Source organism: Coniosporium apollinis (assembly GCF_000281105.1).
Source record: "Coniosporium apollinis CBS 100218 chromosome Unknown supercont1.1, whole genome shotgun sequence".
NCBI classification, from domain to species: domain Eukaryota; kingdom Fungi; phylum Ascomycota; class Dothideomycetes; genus Coniosporium; species Coniosporium apollinis.
The window spans coordinates 420,223-448,028 of NW_006913263.1; the positions used below are offsets into that span (position 1 = coordinate 420,223).

The 27,806-nt window shown below is 54.3% G+C and overlaps 13 protein-coding genes across 13 annotated transcripts; 6 read left to right on the top strand and 7 right to left on the bottom strand.

The window, feature by feature from the left end:
- Nucleotides 1-137: 137 nt before the first annotated feature.
- W97_00147 (uncharacterized protein) lies at nt 138-1,141 on the top strand (the record flags this gene model as incomplete). Its single annotated transcript, XM_007778064.1, has 3 exons — nt 138-230; nt 290-526; nt 578-1,141. The coding sequence occupies 3 exons, from the start codon at nt 138-140 to the stop codon at nt 1,139-1,141; spliced, it is 894 nt and encodes a 297-aa protein (XP_007776254.1).
- Nucleotides 1,142-1,695: 554 nt separating this feature from the next.
- W97_00148 (uncharacterized protein) lies at nt 1,696-3,034 on the bottom strand (the record flags this gene model as incomplete). Its single annotated transcript, XM_007778065.1, has 4 exons — nt 1,696-2,424; nt 2,474-2,560; nt 2,622-2,784; nt 2,847-3,034. 4 exons carry the CDS (start codon nt 3,032-3,034, stop codon nt 1,696-1,698), a joined length of 1,167 nt encoding a protein of 388 aa, XP_007776255.1.
- Nucleotides 3,035-4,628: 1,594 nt separating this feature from the next.
- W97_00149 (uncharacterized protein) lies at nt 4,629-7,105 on the bottom strand (the record flags this gene model as incomplete). Its single annotated transcript, XM_007778066.1, has 2 exons — nt 4,629-6,989; nt 7,055-7,105. 2 exons carry the CDS (start codon nt 7,103-7,105, stop codon nt 4,629-4,631), a joined length of 2,412 nt encoding a protein of 803 aa, XP_007776256.1.
- A 1,436-nt stretch (nt 7,106-8,541) lies between these two features.
- W97_00150 (ubiquinol-cytochrome c reductase iron-sulfur subunit) lies at nt 8,542-9,480 on the bottom strand (the record flags this gene model as incomplete). Its single annotated transcript, XM_007778067.1, has 4 exons — nt 8,542-8,723; nt 8,787-8,937; nt 8,988-9,076; nt 9,186-9,480. 4 exons carry the CDS (start codon nt 9,478-9,480, stop codon nt 8,542-8,544), a joined length of 717 nt encoding a protein of 238 aa, XP_007776257.1.
- Nucleotides 9,481-9,839: 359 nt separating this feature from the next.
- Nucleotides 9,840-10,584, top strand: W97_00151 (uncharacterized protein; the record flags this gene model as incomplete). Its single annotated transcript, XM_007778068.1, has 2 exons — nt 9,840-10,107; nt 10,163-10,584. The coding sequence occupies 2 exons, from the start codon at nt 9,840-9,842 to the stop codon at nt 10,582-10,584; spliced, it is 690 nt and encodes a 229-aa protein (XP_007776258.1).
- A 679-nt stretch (nt 10,585-11,263) lies between these two features.
- Nucleotides 11,264-12,417, top strand: W97_00152 (uncharacterized protein; the record flags this gene model as incomplete). Its single annotated transcript, XM_007778069.1, has 2 exons — nt 11,264-11,761; nt 11,809-12,417. The coding sequence occupies 2 exons, from the start codon at nt 11,264-11,266 to the stop codon at nt 12,415-12,417; spliced, it is 1,107 nt and encodes a 368-aa protein (XP_007776259.1).
- A 33-nt stretch (nt 12,418-12,450) lies between these two features.
- On the bottom strand, nt 12,451-12,861 carry W97_00153 (uncharacterized protein; the record flags this gene model as incomplete). The annotated part of the gene is made up of 1 exon (XM_007778070.1): nt 12,451-12,861. The coding sequence occupies one exon, from the start codon at nt 12,859-12,861 to the stop codon at nt 12,451-12,453; it is 411 nt and encodes a 136-aa protein (XP_007776260.1).
- A 757-nt stretch (nt 12,862-13,618) lies between these two features.
- Nucleotides 13,619-15,533, top strand: W97_00154 (uncharacterized protein; the record flags this gene model as incomplete). Its single annotated transcript, XM_007778071.1, has 4 exons — nt 13,619-13,955; nt 14,268-14,615; nt 14,683-15,068; nt 15,120-15,533. The coding sequence occupies 4 exons, from the start codon at nt 13,619-13,621 to the stop codon at nt 15,531-15,533; spliced, it is 1,485 nt and encodes a 494-aa protein (XP_007776261.1).
- A 561-nt stretch (nt 15,534-16,094) lies between these two features.
- W97_00155 (uncharacterized protein) lies at nt 16,095-17,604 on the top strand (the record flags this gene model as incomplete). The annotated part of the gene is made up of 7 exons (XM_007778072.1): nt 16,095-16,216; nt 16,273-16,359; nt 16,428-16,653; nt 16,721-17,134; nt 17,193-17,267; nt 17,324-17,521; nt 17,575-17,604. 7 exons carry the CDS (start codon nt 16,095-16,097, stop codon nt 17,602-17,604), a joined length of 1,152 nt encoding a protein of 383 aa, XP_007776262.1.
- A 230-nt stretch (nt 17,605-17,834) lies between these two features.
- Nucleotides 17,835-18,371, bottom strand: W97_00156 (uncharacterized protein; the record flags this gene model as incomplete). Its single annotated transcript, XM_007778073.1, has 1 exon — nt 17,835-18,371. One exon carries the CDS (start codon nt 18,369-18,371, stop codon nt 17,835-17,837), a length of 537 nt encoding a protein of 178 aa, XP_007776263.1.
- A 1,278-nt stretch (nt 18,372-19,649) lies between these two features.
- W97_00157 (uncharacterized protein) lies at nt 19,650-21,928 on the top strand (the record flags this gene model as incomplete). Its single annotated transcript, XM_007778074.1, has 2 exons — nt 19,650-19,716; nt 19,779-21,928. The coding sequence occupies 2 exons, from the start codon at nt 19,650-19,652 to the stop codon at nt 21,926-21,928; spliced, it is 2,217 nt and encodes a 738-aa protein (XP_007776264.1).
- Nucleotides 21,929-22,146: 218 nt separating this feature from the next.
- On the bottom strand, nt 22,147-24,329 carry W97_00158 (NADH dehydrogenase; the record flags this gene model as incomplete). Its single annotated transcript, XM_007778075.1, has 2 exons — nt 22,147-23,465; nt 23,516-24,329. 2 exons carry the CDS (start codon nt 24,327-24,329, stop codon nt 22,147-22,149), a joined length of 2,133 nt encoding a protein of 710 aa, XP_007776265.1.
- A 377-nt stretch (nt 24,330-24,706) lies between these two features.
- Nucleotides 24,707-27,405, bottom strand: W97_00159 (uncharacterized protein; the record flags this gene model as incomplete). Its single annotated transcript, XM_007778076.1, has 4 exons — nt 24,707-25,946; nt 25,997-26,400; nt 26,427-26,810; nt 26,863-27,405. The coding sequence occupies 4 exons, from the start codon at nt 27,403-27,405 to the stop codon at nt 24,707-24,709; spliced, it is 2,571 nt and encodes an 856-aa protein (XP_007776266.1).
- Nucleotides 27,406-27,806: the final 401 nt, after the last annotated feature.

Sequence of the window (27,806 nt, forward strand, 5' to 3'; positions counted from 1 at the left end):
GTGACAATTTTTGATGGTGGGGCATTTTCGCAGGGCTGGAATTCAGGGTCCACATCCCTGCACTCCAAAAAGTTCGAGAAACGGTCATCGTGAGAGCAGACTTGACATCGACCTCATAAAATCAACACATCTCCACCATGGCGAAGAGGAAGGCAAGGAAAGATCCAGAAACCTTGGAAGATGCGCCAGCGCGTGCAAATGGCGCAGATGAGGGAGAAAGCAGCGACGAGGTCCGCCCGCCAGCTCGCCGCTGCTCGATACACCCCGCTAACATGAAGCGTAAGAGCAGGACATGGACATGCTCGATGTTGAGTTCGAGTGGTTCGATCCTCAGCCCGAGGTCGACTTCCATGGCCTGAAGACACTATTGCGACAACTATTCGATGTGGACGCCGAACTCTTCGACCTCTCCGCGCTGTCCGACTTCATACTCTCGCAGCCGTTGCTCGGCTCGACGGTCAAGACGGATGGAAATGAGTCAGATCCTTTCGCATTCCTGACGGTGCTGAATATGTGCCAGCATCAGGTTGGTTGGCTGGGCTGATGTATGTTGCCCATGCTGACAGGGAGCAACCAGGACAAGCAGGTGATCAAGGATCTCGCGCGCTACCTAGCGGACAAGTCAAGATCCAGTCCCTCAATAGACCAACTACCAGCGCTCCTAGACCCTTCATCCTCTGCGGAAGTCGGCCTAATCCTGACTGAGCGCTTCGTCAATATGCCCGCCGAAATCGTCCCGCCAATGTACAACATGCTTCTCGAGGAGATTTCATGGGCGCTCGAGGAGAAGGAACCATACAACTTCACACACTACCTGGTACTCTCGAAGACTTATACGGAAGTAGAGTCGAAGCTCGACCAAGAAGAGAATCGGCCGCAGAAGAAGAAGCGGAAGGACACAAAAGGAGAGGAGACGTTCTACTTCCATCCAGAAGACGAGGTGCTACACAAGCACGCGCTTGCGCAATGCAGCTTCGAGTATACCAAGCAAAGTGACGAGGGCGCGTCAGACGCGAAGCGCGCGTTTCAGGAGATGGGGATAAGGCCGACGGGTCACATGATTTTGCTTGAGGCGTCTAAGTTTGAGACTGCAGTCAAGGCTGTAGGCGAGTATCTAAGTGGACAATCAACAACGTCGTGATATGTGCTCCTCGTTCTCCAGTGCTGCTGCATTGATTTTGAGTCCATTGATCTCTCCTCACTCGTGATTGTTCCTCCTGGGGCCTTTTCAGCGAATACCGGCTTCCTCTTTCCTTGCCTGTGGCTGCTCCGTCCTTCGACTGCCTGGAAATTAACACCTTCTACCTCCAACCGACAAAGCAACTCAGTGCCATAAACAAGGCTCAACCGATTCATTTCTCTCAATCTCTCTCATCCATCCATCCTTCTTCCATCCACTCCTCTCCTAACCGTCGTTCTCACGCCCATCCTTCAGCTCCATCCTTTTCAACACACCACAAACCAAACACATCGCTTATCACTCTAACTTCCATTCAAGATCTCTACTCGCGCATGGCACCTTATACCGCGTGTTCGGCGTCTGCATATGTTGCTGGTGGGCAGAAGAGATCGTCATGTCGGGTTTGGTGACTGCGATGTTGAACCACACGCTGCACGTAGCGCTGTTGCCCACACAAATAGAGGGGTGTGTACAATTCTCTTACTACTGTGCTTAGTATAGCAGCCACACCCTCCTCACACATAAATGTAACAAAACGGTCCCCCAACCGAACTCATCGCCTCTCCCATCATGATCGCTTCACCATCGATTCCCAAATCCAGCACATCATCCAATGTCCCATTCCTGCTGGGCGGGTTGTTCAAAAACGTAATCGTACCCCCCACCTGGAACGTCCTCTCCTCAACCTCCAGATTCTGCCAAGTCCACCAAATGCGATCAATCATAGCATGATGCAAGAAAAACCACGGGTCCCCGGGACTCGTGTAGAAGTCCCCACCCGGATCACCGCCGACCATCCAATGACCCGCCGAAAGCACACCCAAGTATCCCGCCTTGGAATCGCCCTGCAGCCTGCTCTGAAAGGAGAGGATATCCGTGTAGTCGCTTATCAAGTCAACGATATCTTGGTCTTTCGCCCAGCCCGCGGACACGAAAGCCGAGATATCCCGCCGCAGACACCGCGGGTTGTAGTACCGCCCCAGACCAGCGGGATCCGGGTTCTTCTCCACGTACGGCAGGGCGTTGACCACGGGCCCGAGATTGGCGGTCCAGTTCACAAAGGGCCCGGTGGTGATGCAGCCGCCGCCGGGGCCGGGAGGGATGTGGATGTGTGGAACGGAGGCGTTGGGGATGTCGAGGCCGGTGTGGTTGACGTAGGCGCCGTTGCCGCTGATGCTAGTGTCGCTTCCGTCGAAGAGGGGCGATTGGAGTGGGTCGGAGGCGTACTTGGCGTAGTTGTAGTACTGTTGCTATATCAGCGGTGCAGAGAGTTGATGGCGGCGGAGAGCTTACGGGAAGGTAGCCCTTGTACCCGCACTCTTCTCGCAGGGCTTTCTCGTAGACCCAGATGAAGTAGCGGTGCCAGGAGAGGAAGTTTGCCTATGATGTAGGAAGCAGTTAGTATAAGTAGCCTTAGTCGGAAACATGAGAGGGTTTGTACTGTCTGGTGGATGAAGGACGTCTGATTCATGTGGATCGCAACGAAGTCGTCATATCGATTCCTCACGCCAGGGTAATCTTCAAGTGGAGTTCTGCTTGGCTTCTCGGAAAGGCAAAGGATGGCGTCAACAAAGGTTCTCTTCTCCGTTTTGGACAATGTGTGCCTAAATAAGATGGTCAGCTTGCATCCTTGACCAAAAGAGCATCGGTGGCCACTGAGAGGTACCATTCTCGTCTCTTCGCAGCGTTTCGGATACTGCACTTCTCTGTTGAACCTTCATCCCATATTGTATGTTTTGCCAAATTTTGTAGGGCTTTGTTGGCAAGGACATCGTTCTGGAGTTGGCCCCGAGCTGGGATAGATGAAGCAGTGATTGCTGAGAGCAGCAGCGAAAATATCAATATCAAACGCATGATAACTAGAGTGCAAGGATATTGCACTGAAAGGTATCAAACTCTCTTACACTGAAAGAGAAACATCTGACAGAGGACAAACGTCTAAAAGTATTTCGGCTTAATGTAATTACTTGCCATCTCTGGATGCGGCTCCCGCTCTGGGATCTTAATGCCCGTTGAGATGCGGAGAATGGCAATGACCAGACCGTAACGTCCTTAACGGTGCCAGGTCTAATAGGCTGTAAGGTCTCCCGGCTTGACAGCTGCCAATAGAACTTTACGGAGACACGGAGGATTATTATGGGCCGTCCTTCGACGGATTGAGGACGCACGTCGGTTTTGCTGTCACGCAAGAGGGCGATCTAGCCCTGCGGTTCGGTGAGGAGTCTGCCATTGTGGGATGCCTTGCGGAAGAGGCACAGTGTGCTCCGGGTGGGCTCGTTGAAGAGGACAGAGATTTTGATTTATGCTGCATGCAAAACATGTGTTAAGTACAGCGGAGTCGTTGGCTCACAAATTCACCTGAGCAGGGTGTCCGCAAAGCCTAGCTGATGCATTTGGATGAACATGGGCTGGCCAAATTTTACTAGACACAGCATATAAAAGTCGGATAGTTTGAAGTTGCAGGAGATTTCTTGCCAACTCTCATTAAGTTCCATGAAAACAGTACAAGTCACATCATTCGATTGCACATCAAGGAGACATAGCTACGATCATGAACTTGTCTTCCATCTAACACTAAACGCTATGCTCTCGTTCCCTGGAGCTCGGGGGGTATCATACGCAAAACAGACATTAAACCCAAAAGTAAAGTCCAGACAGCCGGCCCTCCCAAATCCCAACCCCTCAAATCCCCGCGTTCCCCCCTTCCAACCCCATCCCATCCCTCACTACAATCCAGCCAAACCAAACCCCTCCCGCACGACAAGCCCAGAAACCAAAGCATCACGCGAGAGGAACCAACAGAACAGGCGAACAAAACACGCACCCAGCCCACCTTCCCGCAATCGAGGAAGGATGACCTATCACCCGGTGCACGCACCGGTTGAGGAAGGTTGTCCTATCGAAGGCAATAGGATGAATAGGAATACATGTGCCGAGCGTCTGTCTGCGGTTTGTTGTTTGTCGGATGCATTGGTACCGAGAGTGCCGTGAGAGAGGTAAGTGGACCGAGAGGATGTAAAGAGAACATGAAACGAGGAGGGGAAGGAGTATTAGCGGAGCGATGAGAGGATTAGGATAAAAGAAAGCCAGTGTCCAGAAAGTCATCCACAAAGCCCGATCCAAAGTGCCTGCAGAAACGAGAAGGTCGCAACCATTAAGCCAACCCAGCGAGCCAAATATAGAAAACGGAACCCTTATGAATCCAGCATCGTCAAACCGTAAGAAAAATCAAGTGCTTGGCAAAAAAGCATGGGTATCAGCCGTCGCAGACAAGCGCGAACAAAACAAAGATAAACGCGCCATCCGCTATGCAGGATCTAACCAGAGTCCCTCTAGAGCGTTTCATGAAGTCATGCGGAGAAGCAAGCGCAACGGCGTAAAACCAAAACTGGCGCAAACAGCAACAAGCGGAACACATCACACCATTAGACGCGCGCTTAAAGGCTGATCATGTCCAGGAAAAGACACCCGTGAAGCCCTTGTTGAGCAGAGTCGCGGCGATTTGCTTGCGGCCGGAAGGCATGTCCTTCGCTTCGAAGACGTTCATCGGCTCCAAGTCCCTCAGACGGGCGTAAGAGTTGAAACAGACGAATGCGCCGCAGTCGCTGTGGTTGTTCTGCTGTGGGCTCTGGTGTTCAATGAGCGTCCAGTCGACCTCGACGTAATCGCCCTTAAGCTCGTACCGCAACCAGTTCTTAACGACGTTGAACCTGTTCCCGCCTCCGGCACCGAGACTGTCGAGATATTCGATGGTTCGATCTTGAGGAGAGATGACTATGAGTGTCCAGTGCGAGTTGGAACAGTTGACGGGGACGAAGATTTTCTTGACAGAGAGGAGTTTGGTGCCGTCCAAATGAGCTCGGGTCAACCAGCGATGTACGGAGTCGGGGCCCTTCTCGCTGATGTTGCTGAAAAAATGCGTGTTGAAAGCATGATACGTCGGCGGCTTCTTGGAGCTCTTTGCATACCCAACCTTCTCGTGAGCTGCGTCGACCATGTGAGTAAGGTACGCATTGATGATGTTGTCGTTCAGCCAAACTCCGGGCTTCAGCCGAGCCATGTCGCCAGCTGTGAGATTACGTGCAACCTCCTCGTTCTGAGCCTGTCTCAAGACAGCTGCGACTTTATCCTCCCACTCTTCGTCCAGTGGCGAAATCAACCGAACAGAGGCTGCAGCAAGAGCGGCGGCGGCCTCTTCTGCCTCTTTGCGGAGCTTTTCTTCTTCTACCTCTTTCTCTTTGCGAAGGAGCTCGGCCTTCTTCTCGGCCTCTCTTCGAGCCTTCTCAGCAATCTCTCTAGCCTTCTCAGCTTTCCTTCTAGCCTTCTCAGCTGCGGCAGCTTCCTCTACGCGCCGAAGCTTCTCATCTTCCAGCCTCCTCTGCTCCTGCTTCTTCTTTGCGCTTGCAGAAACCTCGAGCTCTTGTGCGCGCCCTCTCGCAGGTAGCTCTACAGATCCGCGTGGCTTTGAGACGTGGAAGTTCTCTAGTTTCTGCAGCGTCCTCTCGACTTCGACTTGTGTGCCGGGGGTTGCGGGAGCCGTGCCACGCTGCAGGGGTGATTTGTCCTTTGCATCCGAAAATTTCACAGGCGTGTCCATTAGGGTGATATCGAACTCGCTGATGTCGGCGGGAGGTGGAGATCGAGGATGCGCCTTGTTGGGGGAGAGATCTTCGACGTTCTTGCGCATCTCATTGGGAGCGTCGCCAGGAGTGTAGTATTTCCGCTGGTTGACCGGCATGACGTGAGGAACGAATCCACTTGTGGTCCACTTTACAGTCTTCTTCTGCTTCGGCGGTGGAGCATCCGCGAGTATGGAGAGTTCTTCATTGACTGCTTCAACCGCTTCTAGCTGATCCTCATCTGTAATAGCCATCTCCTCCCTCTCATCATGAGCAACGGCCGCGCTTGTAGTGATTCCATCCCCGCCTCCGTGTGCTGTGACTGCGATCTCTTGGACGTCGCCTGTCGGAAACAGTTCGTTGTAGAGATGTGAGATTTCGATGTAGTTTGGGAGGGATTGGATGGTTGGCTGCTCGCGAGGCGCATTCTCTGAAGCGTGCGCTGCTTTCATGTCGTTCCATGGCCGATGGAGGTGTTCTTCGTCTTGTGAGGCGTGCCACAGAGAGCCCGGGAATTGTGGCAGGTTGCGGATTTCCTGCAGGTGGGCGCGCTTGTGGCTAAACTTCGGATCTGCATCCTCGACCTTTTGATCTTCCCAATGCAGCAGCTCATCTAGCCGCGCCGCTCTTCTGACCCTCAACCTATCGGGGCTGTGAGGGATAGCGCCGCTCTTCTTCGTCTTTATGAACTTCTTCGGGGCGACGGCGGCGGCATACAGATGAGCCAGAGCATGGCTCGAAGAAGCCTTTGCGCGCTTGGCGCCGCGCTGAACGGCGGAATGGTCGGAGGCGGAGGATGGTGCTGGTCGCTTGAGGAGCGACCGGGAGAAGGAGGCGGGCGCGGCGGATGGAGCCTTAGGCACCACGGCCTCGGCGGCGGGAGAAGCAGAACACGGGCGCGAATGATATCCAGGATCGTCCTGGTTTCTTGCGGCGGATGGAGAGGAGGGATCGTGTAGCCTGCCAACCGCGCGGCGCTTGTGGCCGCCAGCCACCCTTTGGGCATGGATCTCCTCTTGCGCAGAGTCCGCACCGCGGAGTCTTTGCGGGAGGATCCTCACAAAGCTTGTCCAAACTCTGTTGAAGAGCCCGAGGGTGGTGGTGAAGGCGTGTTGAAATGCCGTGCCTTCGGCGGCGGGAGCTTGCTGCTGTTGCGCCGGAGCGCGCTTTCTCTTGCCGAGACGTTGCGCCTAGCGTTCAGCTTAGTGCTCCATCTCAAATTGTCTTTGTGCGGTCGGTGACGGTCGCGACTCACCTCAGCGCGCGGAGCAACGCGGGTTGCGGGGGATGGTTGCTGCGTCGGCATCTTGCAACTGCACGACGAGGAAGGCGTTAGCGAGTTGTTCCAGATAGATCCAGGCGCGTCCTGCCATCACGCGCGCACGCTGCGCTCTTCACATGGACGGATGCGGCACTTACGGGTTGGATGTGTTGTTTGTTGTGGATGTGGGGGGGAGAGCGACAGGAAATTCGAAAGAAAGTCCGGTTGACGTTAGGAGCTACGACCACGTCTTGGCATGCGCGTCACTGTGATCCCTGCCGTTTCCGAACTGGCGGGGCCGTCACTTGAAACGCATGCAGGAACACCACCACCGAACCGCTCCCTGAAACTCCGCTGTCAGCATTCCAGATTTGCTGTCCTTCTGTAATACGGGCCGGAAATGAGCAAGTGGCTCTCGACCCACTCAAGACCCAGACCACTAAGAGCCTCCAGCATGTATAGCCTCGCAGTAGGGTGGTTTCTTTCGCGCACAAAGAGTTTTTAGCTCGCACAGTTTCTCCGCTGCTGATAATGCTTCTGGCCGCTTGACGGTTCCATCATCTATAGTTTCTCAATATATGGATAAAACCTTGGACCGGTAAAGCTTCATATCGAGAGCTCCCCAGCACACTCGAGGGTATTCCGTCTTGTGGTGTCTCCGTATTTGGCTTCTCCGACCTTGAACGAAAATGGGTTCTGCTCAGCGGCCCCTTGTGTCTTTGGAGGTATCAAGCCGATGGTTATCGAGCCCTGTAGTTGGCCATAGACATCGCTGAGAGAGACTTCCAGCGGCGAAGTATTACAACACGTATAACTCTTCGCCGTTTTGCAACGGGGTCGTATATTCTTACTGGAAGTCAGTAAATAATATAAAGAGACATGTTAAGATGTTTCAGGTAATCGTGATATGCTCGACGATGCTGGTCATGGCAGCGGCCACATTCTGTTCCTCAGGCACCATTTACAATGCCATACGAAGTCCAATGCGGAACCTTTGAGGCTTAAGGCAGTGGTTTAACAAAAGCTACAAACCGGTGTACGCGCCAGAAAGTTCTTAAGCGTTCGACCACCGGCGCGGCTTGATTTTCCCTCCAGCAGCTTCTCTACCATTGCTGCAAGGTGTGCCAACATAACCTTAAATATACTGTGCCTTGCTGGTCGAATCTGATCAGCCAACCACTGGCTTGTTGCAGGAGCAAAGTGGGTAATGGTCGACTGTTGATCCGCTCGCGAGGCCCCATACACACGGATCGGGCGCCTCCAATGATATTAGAAATCCACATGCTCTGAGACGTCGATTGGCAACGGAAGGTCCGATGAAACATCGTTCTGTACATTGGCAGCACGCTAGACTAAAGTAACTGTACAAATGCAGCAGCACCATCTTCCCCCTTCTATGGGTCACTTGCAAGGGCTTGACTACTTGCAAAAGTGAGCTCAATACCTCTTTCATCTGATCTTGGCAGGCTATGCACGTTTCTTTATCCAATGATGACCTTCTCCTCCTCCGGGAAGCTGTATTCCGGGACCTCCAGGTTCAACGGGGCAGGCCCCTTTCGGACACGGCCAGAGACGTCGTAGTGAGAACCGTGGCATGGGCAGAACCAACCGCCGAAATCACCCGCCTCGCCGATTGGGACGCATCCAAGATGTGTGCAGACACCTGTAGATTGAAATTGTCAGCGTCCTGAGCCGGCAAAGGGCTTTACGTTCCTCCCGAACTTACCCAGCATTATCAACCACTCAGGCTTCTGGACACGATCCGAATCGGGCTGGGGGTCTCGCAGAGCCTCCCACTTTGTGTTCTCGGCCTCCTTGATCTCGTCCGCGGTACGGTGACGGATAAATACGGGCTTGCCTCGCCATTTGATGATGACCTGGTGCATGATCAGCAACGCCCACGAAGCTATACCCACAGCTGCCTTACATTCTTGCCCTCTGGGATGGAGGCTAGGTCGATCTCAACCTTCGCCTGGGCCAAAACATCGGCAGATGCGGACATGTTCACCAAGAAATCTGCACAGAGCTCGCATCAGCATTTACGTCACCATCATCCCCACATGTAATCCTCTGTCCTTCCAATCGGTAAAGAGCCAAGTTTATCCTCCCCCAAAGGCCAACCCACCTTGCACAGTCGCCTTCGCGCCCAGCGCAGACAGAGCACCAAGCGACCCAACCATGAAGTACTGAAAGACCTTATTGCTCGTCTCGCCCCCCCGGTTCCTGTACTGGCCAAAATTGGGAATCTTGGTCGTGCTAGCGCCGGTGCCGCCCTTGAAGGGGCTGTCAAACGATGAAGTGTTGGACACCTCGGTGACGGACCGTTTCTGCATGGCGGCGGCGCTGGCGCGCACGGCGGGCAATTGCTGGCGGGCGCATGTCCGCACCAGCGTGCTGGCGGTGGAGGTCAGTGCCGGCATTGTGGAGGAGGATTGAGCTGCGCGAGGGCGGTGGAGAGGTGGATGAGAGGTGTGACGGCTGGTGTGGTGCTTTTGCGGGAGGACAGGGAATGAGGTCGAGGATGGCTTTCGGGGAGAAGCGGCCAATCGGGAGTTTCCGTGTAGCATGGGTTTTTGGCAGCACTCAGCTCAGCTCTCTGAGAGTCACGACAGCGCAGTTGCCTAGTCAAAGTAAGTCATATAAGGGATCAATCGTTCTCTTCAGCTTTCCGTTCGTTCAATCATCTTTGCAGTATGACAATCCCTTGCTTTGTGATGTCAATCTGAGCATTACTTCAATCTAATCTTCGAAGTCACAACACCGCACGAGGACTATCGACATGCCACGACGCGCAAAACGAAAAGCCGTCACAGAAGGTGATGAAGAGGACTCGAAAAGCGCGAATCCTTCCAAAACAGCGCGCGTTGATGGCACTACTTCTACCAAAGACGACCCAGTGACCGCTACGACGGCAATGCCAAATGAACAACAAAGCAAGAGCGACCCGAAGAGTCCAAAGAAGCTCATAATTACGGAAGAAGTCGGCGATATCTTCGATGCGCCAGACAACGCAGTGATCATCCACGCATGCAACTGCCTCGGTCATTGTAAGTTCACGCCGAATAATCTAATGGCTCTCGCAAAGCTGACAGGGGCACCAAGGGGGAGCCGGTATTGCAGCAGCGTTCAGGGAGCGTTACCCAGCAGCCCTCAAATCTCATGAAGCACATTGCGATCGATTTGTCAACAAGCGCGATCTGTTAGGCACCGCACAGCTCATCCCTCCGGCCGAATCCAACACCAAGAGGCGGCGTCACTTTGTGGGCTGCCTCTTTACTAGCTGCCAATATGGCCGCAAGAAAGACTCCCCGGCAGCGATCTTAAAACACACGGGCCCAGCTATGATCGATCTACTCAGCCAGGTTGCTGAGACACAGAAGTCCTCCGAAATCAGCGAAGTCAGGATGTGTCAGATAAACTCTGGCTTGTTCAAAGTGCCGTGGGAGAAAACGAGAGCGATCCTAGAGGATATCGTCCTGGGAGACGGTATGCCTGAGAAGATCAGAGTGTTTTCCTTGAAGTGATGCTACTAGTCTGGTAGCGTTTGATATCTCATCACAACGTCCGCCATGTCCAAGAAATACTCGACTGTACCAGATCAGTACCGTGGATCGCTTGCAATGCTTTCCGCAGCGGTTCACCCTCAAACCTCCCTAGGAAGAGTTCAACCATTGGAATATGCTACGTTGCTGTTTAATGAACAGCGGGAGGGTTACGAGATTGCATCAGGATCATGGTGTTATTCAAGAAGGCTTTCCAGGTTGTTGCAGTTTTCCGCCTGACTGGCGTTGGTTAGCGTTTATAAGGGCTTTGCTGGAAGGCGTGTGCAATGTAACAGGCGGTCAGTGTGAATCGCGACTATGTAGAATCTCTCCGTCAACGATTTCGGGGGGCATATGTGATAGTTTCGGCCTGGTGGGACCGCACGTGATCAAGGGGCTGTCTATAACATCCGCCAGGTATGAGACATCCTCCTTGTGTCTATCCCATCTACGCCCAAAATGAACCTCATTGTTCAATGCCTGGACATTACACGTAATCCCAAACATACGCGATGGATCTGCCCACTGTTACTGCTTGCCGACGCTGCCCTCTGCGGGCTCATAATCTGGAAGATCCCATGTCAGTCATTCCCGGCGCTGATGAACCTGCCCGAACTACATTAATCATAGTCTAGACACTGAGATCGACTGGAAAGCGTACATGGAGCAAGTCAAGCAATTCATCCACGGAGAACGAGACTACATCAAAATTAGGGGAGGCACGGGGCCGCTGGTCTACCCTGGCGCCCACGTTTACATATACAGAATTCTGTATCACCTGACAGATCATGGAAGCAATATTCGCCTTGCACAGTTTGTTTTCGGCGGCGTCTACCTTGTCAACTTGGCCGTGGTCATGGCCTGCTATAGACTTGCGCAAGTTCCGCCTTACGTCTTTCCGCTTCTGGTATCGTCGAAGAGATTGCACAGCATCTACCTGTTGCGATGCTTTAACGATTGCTTCGCCGTGCTGGCACTGTTCGTGGCTACCTATGCATATCAAAAGCGAATGTGGACCGCGGGCTCGGTTGTCTACTCTTTAGGACTGGGTGTCAAGATGAGCTTGCTGCTGGTATTACCAGCGATTGGTATGATCTTGCTCCAAGGCATTGGGAAGGATCGAGCTATCACACAAGCGATGATTATAGGGCAGCTGCAGGTAGGTGCTTTTGTCTAAAGCTTGTGTGGGCGTTACTGACGGCGCAGGTGCTCATCGGATATCCATTCCTGGCGGTTAACGCAAGAAGCTACTTCTCTCGTGCATTCGAATTTACAAGACAGTTTCTTTACAAATGGACAGTCAATTGGAGATTTGTCAGCGAAGAGACGTTTCTCTCGAAGAGGTTCGCGCTGTCACTACTGCTCGCACATGCGTGCCTGCTAGCGCTCTTCCTATCTACGAGATGGAAGAAGCCCTCGAAGCGCTCGTTGCCCGACTTCATGCGGACAATGCTGAGGGAACCGCGCGACCAGGACCTTATCTCTAGAAGGGTTACACCGCAGGTCATCCTCACGACTATCCTCAGCGCCAATGCCATCGGAATGCTCTGCGCAAGGTCTCTCCACTACCAATTCTATTCATGGCTAGCATGGGCCACTCCTTTCCTTCTATGGCGTGCTGGGTTCCATCCTGTCCTCCAGTACGCGTTATGGGCCGCGCAAGAGTGGGCATGGAACGTGTACCCGAGCACGCCTGCGAGCTCGATGACTGTTGTTTCAATACTGGCAGTCCAAGTAGCGGGCGTTTGGTGGGGTACGAGAGAGGATTTTGTTGATAGTCGAGATGGCCGGCCACAGCATCAGCATGTTGAGTAGCTGTCAGTGTAGCTTTACAACTCAGATAGACCCTCAGGACTCCTCGTCCGAGTCCGAAGGCGGCATCTTGCCGACAGTAGACTCGTCCTCGCTGTCGTCCTCGTATGCAGATTTCTTGGCGAACTGCGCCGGCCAGTAGCTCTGCTTCCTCCACTCCTTCTCGTCCCTCACAATGTTGATGATCTCTCCATCCAGCTTGTTCTCTCGGTCTGCGAGTGCGCCGGTATCGACGAGCACGTAGCTGCCACGCTTGATCCAGATGGTCGAGCGGAAGCGCGCGGGCAGTTCGACGAGCACCGGCTGTCCTGAGGGAAGCTCGACGGAGTAAAGGTTGTTGCCAGTGGCCTTGGTGACTCGAGCTAGTGTTTGACCTTCTGCGAGCGTGGCTGGCGGTGTTGATGTCTCCTCCGCTGTTGCGAGGAGGTTGCGCTTTGGCCTGGCCATGCTGCGTTGTTATAAGAGCTTGTGGAATGTTAATGGTTTCCTGGTCAGCGATTGCCAGTGGAGGCACCTAAGTTACGCACTCGGTCCGTGGTGGAACGATTTCTACTGAATATTATACGCTAGGAAGGTTGGCCGAGTATGCGCTTTGGCAAGTTCGGAGAGGTAGCCGCTTGTGGTTGGCTTAGAAATCTCCATCGCGGCTGATACGCTTCCTTTTACGCCAGCGGATCGTCCTTTGATGGATCTCAGGCGATGCCATGTCACCGTGTGGGCCGTGACTCACTCTTGTGGTGTCAAGCAGGCGATAGCGTATTAATAAGTTACCATCAACACTCTTGCTGTCGCTCAGCAGCTGTGACACTGGGTTCTTGTAACAGAGTTACTACAGGTCTCGCATACATCATAGTGGGTCCGTACACGATAACTTTCGCTGTAGCGGTAAGAGCGTGGGGATCGTGTACTTGTCCTCTCGCCCTCTTGTCACGAGCTGAGGTTTTTCTCTTTCTCTCGATTTCTAATCAATGCTGTCATCCTACCCAAGGACTTTATATTGCTTTATCGTAGTGTTCATTTAGTACCTTTGCTGCACTAAGGACTGAGTAGTCCTTCGACGGGGAGTCACCAGCGGTAAGGCAATGCGACTATAGCCCAATGTTGCCTCAGAACATCTAAGTCGGTTCGTGCAAAATCCATCAGACTGCTGAAGGGTCATCTAGAACGCCAGCGCTCCGATTACGGCTCCTCCAAAAAAGCGAGAATGGCTGCTCGTGGGCTCGGCACCCTCTTCAAGATCGAGCAAGGAGCGAAGGTGGTCGTTCATCCACCGCGAGCGCTCCAGTCGACAAGCACGCAGCCACCAGCTCCGTCAGTCATCGAGCTCGATGAGTATACCTGGGGTAGCCGCTACAACGGCCCATCGAACGCCGGAACGCAGACACCTATCCCCCCCAATGAGTTGGAAATGAGCCATCCGCCGACACCCAAGCGGGCCGAAGCTGCTGGCCTCGTGCAAAGCTTTTCTAACCCGGCAATGAATAAATGGAGAGTGCTTGCAGCTTGCCTCGTCTACTTTGGCAACGGGTTGAATGATGCAGGTGAGTGACTGAGCGGTCGAATCCTGATGCAGGCGCTTCCGGCCTGTTTCAACATGCGTCAAGCAGCCACGGATCCTGACCAAGGACCACCTCGAGGTGTTGATAATCACGAGCGCTACCATGATCAAGGATATTCCTTCTCTCGCAGCTGACACCGTCGTGCGATCTGTTACTGCACGATTAGCTCCCAGCCGCTGTGCGCCGACAACTGCATGTCCGCTGGTCCCTCCGCAGCCGCTTCGGCGCCCTTTACAGGCGGCAATCTCGGATCGCGAGCCCGACGCAATGTACGTGAGTGCTGACATGCAGCAGCAACCGGTGCTATCATCCCGTACATGGAGAAGGAATACCACATCGGACACGCTATCGTGTCCCTTATCTTCGTAACTACGGCAGCAGGCTTTATTCTAGCAGCGCCATTCATCGATGCGCTCGATGGCCGCATCGGGCGAGCGAGAACCTTCATCACAGCGGAAATGCTCATCATCATTGGATTCGTGATGATTGCCTGCACACCACCTTATGCGGTGGTCGCCATCGCGTTCTTCTTGAATGGGTACGGTGCAGCGACAACTCTGGCGCTGAACAATGTCTTCCTCGCTAATCTGGCTGGGGCGACGGTCCTTCTGGGAGTCGGTCACGGCTGCTATGGTATTGGCGGTAAGCACTTGCCACAATGCATTTGTACCGCATAAATAGAGCCTCTGCTGACGCACGTAATGTCCAGGTATTGTTGGTCCGATCATGGCGACCGCTATGATTTCAGCAGGCATGCCATGGACTCGATTCTACCTTGTCGCCCTAGGCATCCGGGTGATCTCCCTCGTGATGACCGGCTGGGCTTTCTGGAACTACGAGAACGAGGCGTCAACGCAGCTGCTGACAGCTCTCGAAAGAACTGCAAGTCAGCGTGCAGCTATTGAAGACGGTGCACCAACGAAAAAGCAGCTGTTAAAACGAGCTTTGAAAAACAGGGTAACCGTTATGGGAGCCTTGCTTATCTTTGCGTATCAGGGTGCGGAGGTCGCCATTTCAGGCTGGGTTATTTCCTTCCTCATTGACTATCGCGATGGCGACCCGGCACAAGTGGGATTTGTCACGGCAGGCTTTTGGGTAAAATCATTACGAGGTCATAGCCCGTGCAGTAGCTGACAGAACTCTCAGGGTGGCATCACTCTCGGCCGCTTCTTGCTCACCCACGTAGCTCACACCGTCGGCGAGAAGCGCTTCGTGTACGGTCTCGGACTCGGCGCAATCGCGTTTCAGTTACTTGTATGGCTCGTCCCCAATGTCATCGGCAATGCTGTAGCGGTTTCTGTCGTCGGTCTACTGCTGGGGCCTGTCTACCCTTGCGGGCAAACGATATTCGTGAGGCTACTTCCACACAACATACAGACAACTTCGATTGGATTCATTTCCTCGGCTGGTAGCTCGGGTGGAGCAGTCGTACCCTTTACGACGGGTCTCTTAGCGCAAGCAGTCGGCACTTACGTTCTGCACCCTGTGGCGATTGCGTTCTTTGTAGTCATGCTGGCCTGTTGGTTTGGCTTGCCAAACATCAGGAAGCGGGAAGAATAATTAGTCCCAACATTCAAGGTTGAGGAGGCTGAAGATCAAGAGTAGAATGGGTGGTAATAATAGATGGTTGGGGCTGGCGTTAAGGGTAATAGGAGTTAAGATGCTCTGCTAGTGTTCAGCCTCCAGATCCTTCATCTCCTCTCCCCATGAATAAAGCTGCACATGCACAGTCAGCCTATCACATACGGTAGGGAGTTGCTTACTTGACCTGGTGTAAGTTACGCTCTGCTGTGAGCCGCTTTTGACAGGCGGAGATAGGGCCTGTTGTGCGGCTTTAGCGCAGCGCTAGTGGGCGGACAGCTCCGGGGTTTGGCTGGACCCTGCGGGGTTTACGGAGTTAACATTTATGACCGCATTGTTTTCCAGCATCGACAACACTTTCCATTAACTACTAATCAATTATTGCTTGAACCGCACGTCATAACTGGCCCTGCATCCGCAAGCCTATATATGAACGCCCGTCAGATCGCTCTGCTCGGGTTTGACATTCGTAAACTCCTCCCTTGAACCCACATCCATCCCATTGTCTATCAAGCTCAAAGATCACCACGATCCGAAACAATGGCATTCGCACCAGCTCCCGAACCAAAGAGCCTGCTTGGCTATCACCGCATCCTTGCGCCCACCGCAGGTGCTAGGGTGTCACCACTATGTCTGGGAGCCATGAATTTCGGCGACGCCTGGTAAGCCTACGCAGCGCAAACCCGCTCTGAGAAGCCACGTGCTGAGCAAGACACAGGAAGGAATTCATGGGCGAGTGCAACAAGGAGACCACCTTCGCCATGCTCGACTTCTTCTACGAGAACGGTGGAAACTTCATTGACACGTACGTCGAACCAGGTCTACACGCAGCCCGTGTTGCCGCAGGATCATTCTTGCTGACGTTAAGTCTAGCGCGAACAACTACCAAGGCGAGGAGAGTGAAACATGGATTGGTGACTGGATGAAGGAGCGCAACAACCGTGAGGAGATGTTCATCGCGACCAAGTTCACGACCATGTATCTGTCCGGCAAGGGCGGCGAGAAGATCAAGTCAAACTTCCAGGGCAACCACACCAAGAGCCTGCGCGTCTCACTCGAGGCCAGCTTAAAGAAGCTGCAGACCGAATACATCGACCTGGTATGTCTCCCTTGCACCAATCCAGCATTGCTTTTCCGAGTAGATTATTGATACAGACCTCACACAGCTCTACCTCCACTGGTGGGACTTCACAACCTCCATCGAGGAAGTCATGCAGTCACTCAACCAACTGGTTGTCAACGGCAAAGTCCTCTACCTCGGCATCTCCGACACGCCCGCCTGGATCGTCTCGAAGTGCAACCAGTACGCGCGCGACCACGGCCTGCGCCAGTTCTCGGTCTATCAGGGCCGTTGGTCCGCCGCCAACCGCGACTTCGAGCGCGATATCCTCCCGATGGCGCGCGCCGAGGGCATGGCGTTGGCGCCGTGGGGCGCGCTCGGTGGCGGCAAATTCAAGACTGAGGAGCAGCGGAACAGTGGTGAGGGACGGAATATGGGGCCGGCGAGCGAGAAGGACATCCAGATCTCGAAGGCGCTGGAGAAGATTGCAAATGAGAAGGGCACGATCATCACGAGCGTGGTAAGTCATAGGCCATGTAGACTTTGATGGAGTGAACGTCGCTGATACAGTCCCGCAGGCCCTGGCATACGTCATGCACAAGACGCCCTACGTCTTCCCCATTATCGGTGGCCGCAAGGTCGATCATCTCAAGGTATTGGAACCAGACAATCATTTCTCATCCGGATTTCGTCCGTTAACCATCACAAGGGCAACATCGAAGCGCTAGGCCTCGAGCTTTCAGAAGAAGAGATCGACGAGATTGACAACGCGGCACCGTTCGACGTCGGCTTCCCGCTCAACTTCCTCTTCGAGTTCATGGGCGGCAAGTACAACGTCAAGGCCGATGCTTCGGATATTGGACTCCTCAAGCCGGCGGGACCTCTGGATACTGTGAAGAACCCAAGCGTGAGTGCTCTGAGCTATTCGAGAGTGAGTGATGATTCCTGACCTCCGTCTAGCCGATCAAGCCGCACCACCAGAAGCATTAGGCTGGAGAGTATTTACTCGGAGACTATGGAAAGACTTCACGCAGGCGATATGGTGCATTACTGCCGTACACTAGACACTACAGCCGACTGCTGCTGCATACTATATACTCCATAGGGCGACAACAACCAAGAGTTTCGATTGACTTTTCCATCCATTCTGAACGCAGTTCACGATCCTCCAACCACTAAACAGCAGCCTCACTCGATCCTAGAGTCCTTCCATACCAGACTCATTCAATCCCCCACTCCCCACCCCTCGCCCTCACTTCCTCCACTAGATCCCTCATAGCCCCATCCCCCTGCCCCGCCCTCCGTTCAAACTCCCTCATATTCTCCTTTATCCAGGCCGCATCCCCGCCCGCCTCGGGGATGTTGAACCCCTGCTCCCACGCCGCAACAATATCCCCCATGACGAAGATCGTATGCAGTTTGTGTTCCTCTGACGCCGCCTTGCCCTGCACGTCGACGACAATCTCGTCCCATGCCGAGTGTATCTGCGCGCAGAGCTCGTCGTATTTGGATCGGGGCCGGCTAGGGCCGTGCCGCACGTGGGCGGCGATGGAATTTGTGGGGGACTCTTTGCCGCCGACGAAGGCTGTCGCCTCGCTGCTGGAAGCTGCATCCGCGTTCATGAAGCGGACGTTCACGAAGAGGGAGGGCGCGCTGAAGAGGGTGGAGTGTATGCGCGTTATGGATTGGGCGAGAGAGCGGCGCTGGGAGGTGGTGAGGAGGTAGGGGTGGCAGAGCGTGATGAGGTAGAGGGGCATTGTGCGAGATTCGATACAGGACGTGCCGGTTGAGGCGGATTGTAGCTACATGTCAGAAGGGAAGAGTAGTATATGTGAAGAGGGATCGCTTTAGGGAGCTTGATGTTGGCATAGGTGGGCCGAGGGAGAGCTCCCTGCGGGGAATGGCGTTTGCTGACAATTCAGCTGCAGGGAAAGTACTCTACATTGCTCATGTAGATACAAGATACTTTAAGGGTTTCGGGCCACGCGGTAGAAGTTAACCGCGGGATGTCTGGGGGAAGCACACAGCTCATCTCAAGTTTGCTATAAGCTCAACAGCGAGCAATGTCTCATTCCTCTCAGTCGAACTACCAGAGCACCACGAACGCCTAGTCTCCAGTCGTGATAACAATCGGAATAGACACCGCGTATTTACAATCCCGCATCGCCAGTAGCTGTAGTGCCGTTGCAAAGTCTGGAACCTCGAGCCGGACGTTCGTCTGCCGCATTAATCGTCTGGTACCTCTTTATGTCGCTTCAGTTTCCCACCGTCTAGACTCCTCCACCTACATACAGGTGACGTATGTCAGCTACCAGATCCCAAATGCCCCTACAGCACGAGGTAGGGGAAGACAAGGGGCGGGGTAACTTACCAGACCGCGTCGGCTCAACATTGTAGTTCCCCTCGAGCTGCTGTCGCCGCTTCGACTGCATTGTCCGCGACTTCAGCATAAAGTACGAGCCGGCGAGAGCGAAGACGGAGAAGATGGTGACATTGCGACGGCTAGTTGTAGGAAGAGTGCCATTAGCTTCTTGTCGTACCAAAACAGAGTTCCAGGCGGTGAGAGTAGCTGAGAGGGGATCGAGGGGCCAAGGGCAGACGTACTTGAGGTAGTGATTGAATGCCATTGTGTGGTGTTATAGGTAGACCTCGGTCGCAGAGCTCGGGCTGATCGTATGTAGGTGCCAGTAGTTGGGAGTAGCACTGGAGCTGTAGAGGAAGCGGAAGAGTGCTGGGTAGAGTAGAGTTGGCAGCACGCGAGCAGGAGCGGAGCGGGCGGGCCTGTCTCCGCACTGGCACGTTTCCTCCGAAAATCCGGGGTCAGCCGCTATCGATAAAGCTCTGCAAGTCTTGGCGCTTGTGGCAGAAAATATTCGACCGCCCACCGAAGCAGGTCCTTCGAAGTGCGACTGATATCACAACCCTCCTGTATCCACGTACTACTCTTCCCTCCTTAAGCCATATTTCGCCTTTCCGCGTGCTAGTGCTCTTCAAAACCAGTCACATCCTCAAGGACTACAGTGCAAGCAGACACAATGGCGCCGCCTCCCAAGCAAAAAGCCTCAAAGGGCCGCGGCGCCCCCAAAAGCAGCTCTACAATCAGTAAAAACACCCTGTCTCCCTGACCTCTCTACGTGTTCACCATAGACTAACCCGCCGTCCAGCCGACCCACGCTTCTCAAACATCCACACCGACCCCCGCTACCGCCTCCCCTCCAAACGCCACACCCATGTCAAGCTCGACCAGCGCTTCGCGCACATGCTGCGCGATGACGACTTCTCCCAGAAAGCCAGCGTCGACCGGTACGGCAGAAGGATCGAGAAGGGCGCAGGTAGGAGAGACCTGGAGCGGTTTTATCGGGTTGAAGCCGACGAAGACGAGAACGAGGATGAGAACGATGAGGAAGAGACGAAGGGAACAGAGGACGGGGAGAACGATGATGACGATAGGATCCGCAAAGAGCTCCGACGCGCAGACCGGTCCTACGACCCCGCGCGCGAGGGCGGCTTTTCCTCTTCCTCCGACGACTCGAGTAGCGAGGATTCCCCAGACGAAGAAGATGAAGAAGACGTCGATGTGGAGGACGAAGCCGAGCTTGCGGAAGGCACGGCGGCGGATGTGCCGATGGGCGAACCTTCCTCGCGCCTTGCGGTTGTAAATCTTGACTGGGACAATATTGACGCTGTGGATATCATGGCTGTCGCGTCAAGCTTTGCGCCAGCTGGCGGGCGGATTCTGGGCGTTGAGGTGTATCCGAGTGAGTTTGGAAGGGAGAGGATAGAGCGGGAGCAGTTGGAGGGGCCACCGAGGGAGATATTTGCGGCGGCTACCAAGAGGGGATCTAGGCATGATGATGAAGACGGTGAGGAGGAGGACGAGTCGGAGGATGAGCGCATCAAGAAGGACTTGCTGGCGGAAGACACGGGCGAGGAATTCAATGCGCCTGCACTTCGCGCGTACCAGCTTGAGCGATTAAGATACTACTATGCCGTGTTGACGTGCTCCTCTGCGACGACCGCGAGAGCGCTATATGATGCTATGGACGGCCGGGAATACCTATCCTCAGCGAACTTCTTTGACTTGCGCTTCATACCTGATGGCGTCTCTTTCGAGGACGACAAACCGAGGGATCGTTGCGACAGAGTCCCAGACGGTTATAGGCCGAAGGAATTTGTAACAGACGCACTCACGCACAGCAAGGTGAAGCTGACGTGGGACGCGGATGACAACAACAGGAAGGAAGTGCAGAAGAGGGCGTTCTCCAGAGCCGAGATCGATGAGAACGATCTCAAAGCGTACGTCGGGAGCGACAGCTCGGACGAGGAAGACATGAACGACGATGAGGAAGACGAGAACGCAGCTGCCGTCCCCTCCGCAGCACCAAAAGGCAAGAAAGACAAAGCGGCCGCTCTACGCGCCTTACTCGGCCTCTCAGGCACCGAGCCGAAAAAGACCAAGAAGACAAAGGAGAGCGCACCCGTAGGCGACATGCAGATAACATTCTCATCCGGCCTCTCCACCAACGCCCAGAAAGCCTCTGTCTTCGAGAACGAGCCCATTAGAGATGAAACCACCGTCGAGGCCTACATCCGCAAAGAGAAAGAACGGAAAGCACGGCGGAAAGAGCGCGCGAAAGCTGGCAAAGACGGTGATGTAAGGGACGGCCCAGCTGCTTCGAACGCAGAAGGCAAGGTTGCGCAGGACGATGACAACGCAGACCCGTTCGCGGACCCCTTCTTCGACGACCCGGCCGAGACATCCCGCAAAGCGGCCAGAGACGCGCGAAAAGCGGACAAGGCCCGCAAGCGCGAGCAGCGGGACGCAGAGGCCGCCGCGTCGGTCAAGCAGCGTGCGGATCTCGAGCTTCTTCTTGCAGACGACGAGAGAATGCGGCATTTCGACATGAACGAGATCGCGAAGGCGGAGAAGGAGAAGAAGAAGCGCAGGGGCAAGAAGGGAAAGAAAACGAAAGCTGGCTCTGATGCCGTTGGCGGTGATGCTGAGACGCAAGACGGAGCCGGGACTGAAGGCTTCAGGCTGAACACACAGGATCCGCGCTTTGCGAGGTTGTTTGAGAGTCACGAGTTTGCGATCGATCCGACAAACCCGAAGTTCAAGCAGACGGAGGGCATGAAAGCTTTGCTTGAGGAGGGGAGGAAGAAGAGGAAGGGCGCGAGGAACGAGGGTGTAGATGCCGAGGATAGGGCTAGCAAGAAAGTCAAGAATGGTAAGATGGATGGGGTGGATCGAGCCGAGGGCGACGATCTGAAGAGGTTAGTGGACAAAGTGAAGGGTAAGTCGAAGAGAGCTTGAGTGGTTGTGCTGCAGGGGCAGGAGGTATAGGCAAAGCATTGTGCTTGTTTTTGTGTTTGATAGCGTAGCATCAAGCAAGGGCGTTACGAGATGCCTTGTATGGGTATCGCTTTGAAGCTATTGGTAGAATACTGTACAGCGTTTTAGTGCGTGCGTCGCTGTCGCTCGCCAGGGATACGGAAGGTAGTGGTTAGAGATAATGCCTGAAGGGAAAGCAGTCACGGCTGCTGTGTCTTGTCTAGTAATTCATCATGTCTGTGAGGCGCCGTCAGTATGTTGCTCCTATACACGCAGGTAGTGTACTCACCTCTCCCAAAAAGTGCCCGCTTAGTCCAATCCATAGCCATCAGAACCCGTGTCCTGAAGCTGACGCTCTGCGCAAAGTAGACCGATCTCCATAGGTACACCGCCAGCAATCCACCCGAAAAGTTCAGTCCGTTGATATCAAACACCGCCGCATTTCCGATGTATGCCAAGCTGCCGAGATGCTTGTACTCGAATGCCTTGTACACCGCCTCATCAAGATCACCGTAATCCATCTCGTTCAACCGCATTCCTGGCGCTGCATGTGCGATCTTGTTCAGCTTACGAGCAAGATACTGACCCTGCTGATGCGCTCTCTGCGCCGTCGCCGGGAGAGAGGTTAGTTTCGAGTCGATCTGGTGGAGCAGCTCGTGCAGCTCGCCAAAATCGAGCTTGCCGCTCTTGTCCTTGTCGTACTGCTCGAACAGCCTGTCTAGGCGGCGCAGGTGGTCCGAAGCTTGGGGAAAGCGCTGCTTGACGCGCTTGGCGACGCTGCGCCAGTCTTTGTACGAGATCTCCATCTGCTGGGGATCTTTGCCCTTTTCCCAGGCGAGCGTGCGCAGAAACGTGAGGATGTGGTCGGATACGTTGTTCTGGACAGTACTGCAGTCGCCTATCGCATACACGTCGCCTAGAGGCGCGCCGATCAGCCGGAGATGGGAGTCAGTCTCAAGAGCGTGTTTATTGTTTTGGCCGTCTAATTTCTTGGCAAGCTTTTGGCAAAACTCGGTCTGCGAGACGCCCGTGGACCATAGGCAGAAACCCATCGGCAGCTCTTTGGTTACAATCTTGCCGGTTTCTTCATCCTTCTGGGTAAACAAGATCTTATCGGGCTGGACCTCCTTGACCCTGGAGTTCGTGAGTACGTCGACGTGGTCGTGAGCGAACCGTGCTTCAGCGTATCTCGACAAGGCTTCGTCGTAGGTGTTTAGAATGTGTCCCCTACTCTGTATGACGTGGACCGATATTTCTGATCGCAGAATCTTTGGAAAGTAATTGCAGAGGTCCTCATTCAACATGTCGAAGAGCTCGGCAGCAAATTCGACACCAGTTGGGCCGCCGCCGCTGATGACGAATGACAATAGTCTTTTACGTTCCTCGTCCGAAGTTGTGGGCAGACAAGCGGCTTCCAGGTTGCGAATGACGGTGTTTCGTATTTTCCGTGCATCACTCACATCCTTGAGGAAGTGGCAGTTCTCGAGACCTTGGACGCCATGCGGATTCGTGATGGAACCTGTTACTATCAGCAGGTGCTCATTTCGAGATCCTTGAGGATCTGCTCACCAACACCGATGACAAGCTTGTCATAGGGCAGATAGAAATGTTGCTTCTCGCCATTGGGTCCCAGCGCGGATACCTCGACCAGTTTCTCCGAAAAGTCCACGTCCTCTGCTTGAGCTTTCAAGAAGTGACCTTTTACTCTCGTGATTATGCGCCGGACAGGTTCGACCAACGATCTCAGTTCTAATGTGCCAACGGTCGCTGAAGGTAGCATTGGCGTGAAGAGGAAGTAGTTGGATGGCGAGACAACGGTTATATGGTAGTCATCCGGGTTGAGCCCCTTCAACAGTGCGACACTTCCCCATCCTGTACCGAGGATAACCAGTTTCGGCTTATACTTCTGCGTCTGCATCTCTCTTCCCTCCTGGTCGTCGTCGTCCACGAGAACCGAAGCTATCGGCAGATTCTTCGGTCCTCCTCTTCGGGGATGCAAGGCCAACTCAGAAACGGTGATTTCTTCGTTGGAGGGATCGTTCTTGTACGTGGTGGCATCGTAGATGAAGAACGCCGTAATAACAGCGCCGGTAATGAGGACAACGCTTCCGCAGTATGCAGCGCTTCGGTAACAGAACCTGACGAACCGGGACTGTGTGCTAGGCAACGGTTTGGTGGTGAGGGATCGTTTCGTAGCAGGTTGGGGTAGGCGCCATCTTGCAGCTTTATGTGTCTTTGCTCCGGCGATGAATGAGCTTCTGCTGTGGTATATCCGGCTCGGTAGCAGTAAGCTATGGGTTCGAGGGCACCGCGTTGAGAGGCGTTGTAGCTGAGGGGCTGAGGAGAAACGCGTGCTGCGTGCGGCGATGCTCCTTGGAAGCATGATAAGGGTCCGGCTGTAGTGTGACAATGGCAGGCAGAGTATACAATTGCGGGCGGAGGGACTACGGAGCGAGTTAGGGAAACATCGGCCCTTCCCTATAGCCTTGATAGAGTAGAGAATGAGGATGAGTTCAAAAATATCAAGCCGTGTCCAGGAAGCTGGACCTGGAGCTGAGAGCTCGGAGCAGGTGACGTAGCTTGGCGCGTCCTGGTGTGAGCAGGGGCTTTTACAGCAGCCGTCAACACCACCTGAAAGCATTATCGGTGCCCGAGACAATGACAGGTGAGAGCGCACATTTACGCTGTTTCGGGATACAACTGTGGAATCTTCCAGGGATGCAACTGTTCAACCGCGTAATAACTATGCTCTATAATCCTCTATCCCCCTCTATCCTCCAGCTCAACCGCCGGACCCGCACTCCTCCCCTCAAGCCCCCTCCCATCCCGACTCCCAGGACTACTCGGCGGCATCAAGCTGCTGCTCCCTCCCCTACCAACGTTACCATCGCCCAGTTCAAGCCTTCCACGACTTACGCCAAAGACCTTGCCCGCAATCCGTGCCCCCGCCCTGCTCATCCATCCCCACAGCTTTTCCTGCGCCTCCTGCACCGCGCCTTCATCCCTTGGGTTCTCGTGCGCTTCGACCTTGAACTGGTACTTAAGGCAGTCCTTGACTGTCACTAGACCAGTCAGCTTGCCGCGGTACTCGATCAATATGACCCGCGGGCCCATCTTCTTGAAGACCTCCATGACCGTCTCGAGCGGGAGGCGCGGGTGGACGGAGAGAGGTGTGGGGTCAATGAAGCGGCTGAAGTCGACGGCCATCTGGGCGGAGGTTGCGGCGATGGTGTCGAAGGTTACGGCGGGGACGGTGGCAGAGGGCGTAGTGGCAGGCCGTACAGTTGGGGGCGTGAAGTAGCACTTTGCGCTCTGCGGGACCATTTGGTCTCGCTTTGCGCGATCGATTGCGTAGCGCAACTCTGTGCGGCCGATGTAGCCTATTAATGTTCTGCTCTGACGGCCTTCGACGATGGGGTAGCCTTGGAAGATGTTCTCGGTCATGATCTTCTCCACGTCCCGGAGTTCCAAACCGGAGGACGGTAGGCTCGTGACGTTAGTCGTCATTACTTGCGAGACAGGCACGCCGAAGATGTGCTCTTCCTTGTTGTCGAGGAACGGAAAACCATTGAACCAGATGGCTCGATCTGCAATGCCTCCCTTACCGAAACGTTCGCCAACAGCCTTGGTGACTCCGACCACGATCATCGTCGGCAGGATGTAAGTGAGCGCGCCAGTGAGCTCAAACATGATGACCACCACGGATACCGTGATGTGCATGATTCCACTCAGAGCTGCACCAGCTCCCAGGAATGCATACGTTCCAGGCGTGATGCACGGCACGTCTGGCTTACATGCAGCGAAGAATTGCGAGCTGGGAAAGGATTCGTGGAGAGCTTCGACAAAGATGCCGACCATTCTACCAAAGGAAGCGCCGATGGCCATTGACGGAACGAAGATACCTGCGGGCACTTTGCAGCCGTATGAGACGATAACAAGGCCGGTCCGGATGACAGTGGCCAGAGCGAGGGACATGATCATCCGCCAGCGGTTCTGTCGTCTGATCACCATCAGCAACGGAACACCTACAGGTTAGGAGAAAAAACTTACTCGCATAGCTCATCGTAGTCATGGTCGCCTTCACACTCAAGGAACAGGATCGCCATGCTCTCTGTCATGTCTATACGCAGAAACATGTTCGGATAACAAATGATGGCCGTCACGACAGCCAAAATCGTCGCTTCCATAATGGGGTATTTGGCGAGATACTTCTTCCGAAAGGCTTGCGCGCGCAGGTTCCACTTGATAACAAAAGCTCCGTACAGGCCGCCAAAGATGCCGATAATAATGTAGAAGATGGTCTCGAAGAAGTGCCAGTCCCGATCATACTTGACCTGAAACATGACGAGCTGTCCTGTGCGGAACGGGTTCATGGCCGCGAGGACAGCCGTCGCGACTAGTGCGCAGAAGTAGCTTCTCCACATTGTCTTTAGGGGGAAGTAATTTGACATTTCCTATGTTGAGCCGTCAGCGGGACAACGATCTCACTGGAGGACCCACTTGCCTCCAACGAGAAGAGCACACCACCGATTGGGCTTCCAAAGGCGACTCCAACGCCAGCGGCGGCACAGGCGCTTAGGATCTCCCGAGTCTTCGAAGCATTGCGCTTGTACTTTGCGAAGAATTGCGAGATGACGTTGCCTGTGCATACAGCATAATGAACGCTGGGACCTTCTTTGCCCACGGAGAGACCAGAGGCGATGGCTAGAGGTAGGCTGATAGATTTGATGAGTAAGGTCCAAGGACCGAGGAACCCCTTCATAACGAAACCCGCAATGATGCATTTAATCTCAGAAATGCCAGACCCAGCGGCATACGGTGCGAACGACTTCACCAGGCGTGCCGCACTGAACGCAAAGACAGCCTGCGGCGCAGTCAGCGGGCTGGACATGGGTGGGTATAGGAGAGTAGCCTACAGAGAAGACGATATAAAACAGATAATTTACAGGCCAAAACGAACTCCATCTGTGCCACTCCGCACACCCACTCTCCGCTCCCCAGCAGCAGAAGCTCTCATTCAGATAGAATGCTGTTGTACAATATCCAAGTTTCATGTCCGACAGCCACTCCGTAACGATATTGAGGAAAGCCGCATTCAGACCGATTGCAGCCCCAATGAGCGTGACCACGATCCAAGCCTGCCCAGCATCATACGACTCCCACAGCTTCCTCCGCCATCCTAGGCGGCCATTGCGCTCGAAGAAGCCCGCAGCCTCCTGCCGCCGAGCTTTGCGCCGGAGCTGCTCACGAGCCGCATCTTGGACCCAATCGATCGTGGTGAAGTCCTCATATCTCTTGATCTCGTCAATTTCTTCGTGGATGGCTTGGTCGGCGGTCAGCGCGGCTTCATCGTAGCCGGACTCGGCGTTAGAGATGGCGGATGCGCGCCGTGTGAGCTGGGCTGCGGGGATAACGGAGGACCTGCGGCGGACGGTAAGGGCGCTTGGTCGGCGGTTCATAGCATCGTGTTGTCGGCAGCAGGGTGACCTTTGAGATATCCTCCCACGTTCTATATGCGCTCGTCGAGTGCTTGTCGGTCTTACAGATTGAGCATCGGAAGGGTCCAGGCAGATGGATGTGAGCTTGAGTACTGTATGAGGCTCCGAAGTTTCTCCGGCACAGCACTTTTGAGTTCCGGCGCGAACGAGGGGAATATCAAGTCCACGAATTTGATCTTACGCGTTGAAGCACAAACACGCAAGACTACGGAGTTTGCTACGCGTCATTGACTCTCATGTCTCTTAATCTACTGCAGATAGTGTACCGCGACTGAGCTCAGGAAGTCCCTACAGGGACAGGGTCGACTTCCACCACCCCGCTTGCAACCAGTACTCACGCCAAGAAGGCTCCAACGACCTGA